At 42.1% G+C, this 1,230-nt stretch overlaps 1 protein-coding gene across 1 annotated transcript in view; it reads left to right on the top strand.

Annotated features, from left to right (window-relative positions):
* The first annotated feature begins 457 nt into the window (after nucleotides 1–457).
* Nucleotides 458–1,230, top strand: part of LOC306919016 (actin-related protein 3-A-like) — a 23,455-nt gene continuing 22,682 nt past the window's right edge. Inside the window, exon 1 of the mRNA XM_079531858.1 lies at nucleotides 458–706. Within this exon, the coding sequence (XP_079387984.1) occupies nucleotides 663–706 (44 nt within the window). The 5' untranslated portion in view covers nucleotides 458–662. The remainder of the gene's footprint in view (nucleotides 707–1,230) is intronic.

Below are 1,230 nucleotides of genomic sequence, written 5' to 3'. Positions count from 1 at the left end.
TTTTTTATTGCCTATCACTTCATGGATCAATTTTAAGACTTTTGCAGTAAAAGTAAATCTCGGGACAATCCATTTCATGAAGGGGACATCCTAAAGATATGAAAAAACGTTGTCCCGTTTTGTTATACCTCGGGGAGGGGTATAGTCAACTTTTGCGGCTTTTGTTCCTGCACTACAGACAGACAGACAGACAGACAGACAGACAGACAGACAGACAGACAGACAGACAGACAGACAGGAAAAAAGGGGTTCATAGAATGGCTGAAGTTTCACGGTTGGTATTTTATTCTGAAGTTGACTACAGGAAGGTGTGTGTGTGTGTGTGTGTGTGTGTGTGTGTGTGTGTGTGTGTGTGTGTGTGTGTGTGTGTGTGTGTGTGTGTGTGTGTGTGTGTGTGTGTGTGTGTGTGTGTGTGTGTGTGTGTGTGTGTGTGTGTGTGTGTGTGTGTGTGAACTTGACGGTTGCATTCGGTGTCGTTTCATCTGCATGTCACAACATTGACGCACACACACACACACACACACACACACACACACACACACACACACACACACACACACACACACACACACACACACACACACACACACACACAGAGAGAGAGAGAAGCAGTATAGCGTCTCTCTCTATCGGGAGCAGAGCAGATTTATTTTTATCCCAGGATGGCCGATCCTCTCCCCGCCTGCGTGATCGACTGTGGCACTGGGTGAGTTAACCCATTCAGGACGGGGACCCCTGTTGGTGTTTTAAAGCATTGCGTTGTACTCTAGCCGTTGAAAAATAGCAGATCTACAAGCTCGTAGTGCGGCACCGAGTGCCGCGCTACGAGCTTGTAGGTCTGCTTTTTTTCGAAATATCATGGAAAATATGGCACAAATCTTTGAATAGCCTATATATTCTTTCAGAGCAAACGATTTTAACTCAAATCGTTGCTTCTGGGGGCGTCCCTGGAACTACATGTTTTCAGATGGCGGTCGGCGGCCAAATTCATATAATCTTTGAGGTGCTTGACATGAAAAACCTTGAAAACCACTGACATAGAATTAGAGACATGGGTTTTTCAACTATCAGGATTTAGAAGGTATTTGTAGAATAGTCCTCAGGTCTATATGGGATATTATTATTATTATTATTATTATTATTATTATTATTATTATTATTATTATTATTATTATTATTATTATTATTATCATTATTAAGGTTAGGCTAGCGAGTCGCACTCTCTATATA

The sequence above is a fragment of the Electrona antarctica genome, assembly GCF_951216825.1.
Source record: "Electrona antarctica genome assembly, contig: scaffold_71, whole genome shotgun sequence".
NCBI classification, from domain to species: domain Eukaryota; kingdom Metazoa; phylum Chordata; class Actinopteri; order Myctophiformes; family Myctophidae; genus Electrona; species Electrona antarctica.
The sequence above is the reverse complement of the archived record's forward strand: the minus strand, read 5'-3'. Positions and strand labels throughout refer to the sequence as shown.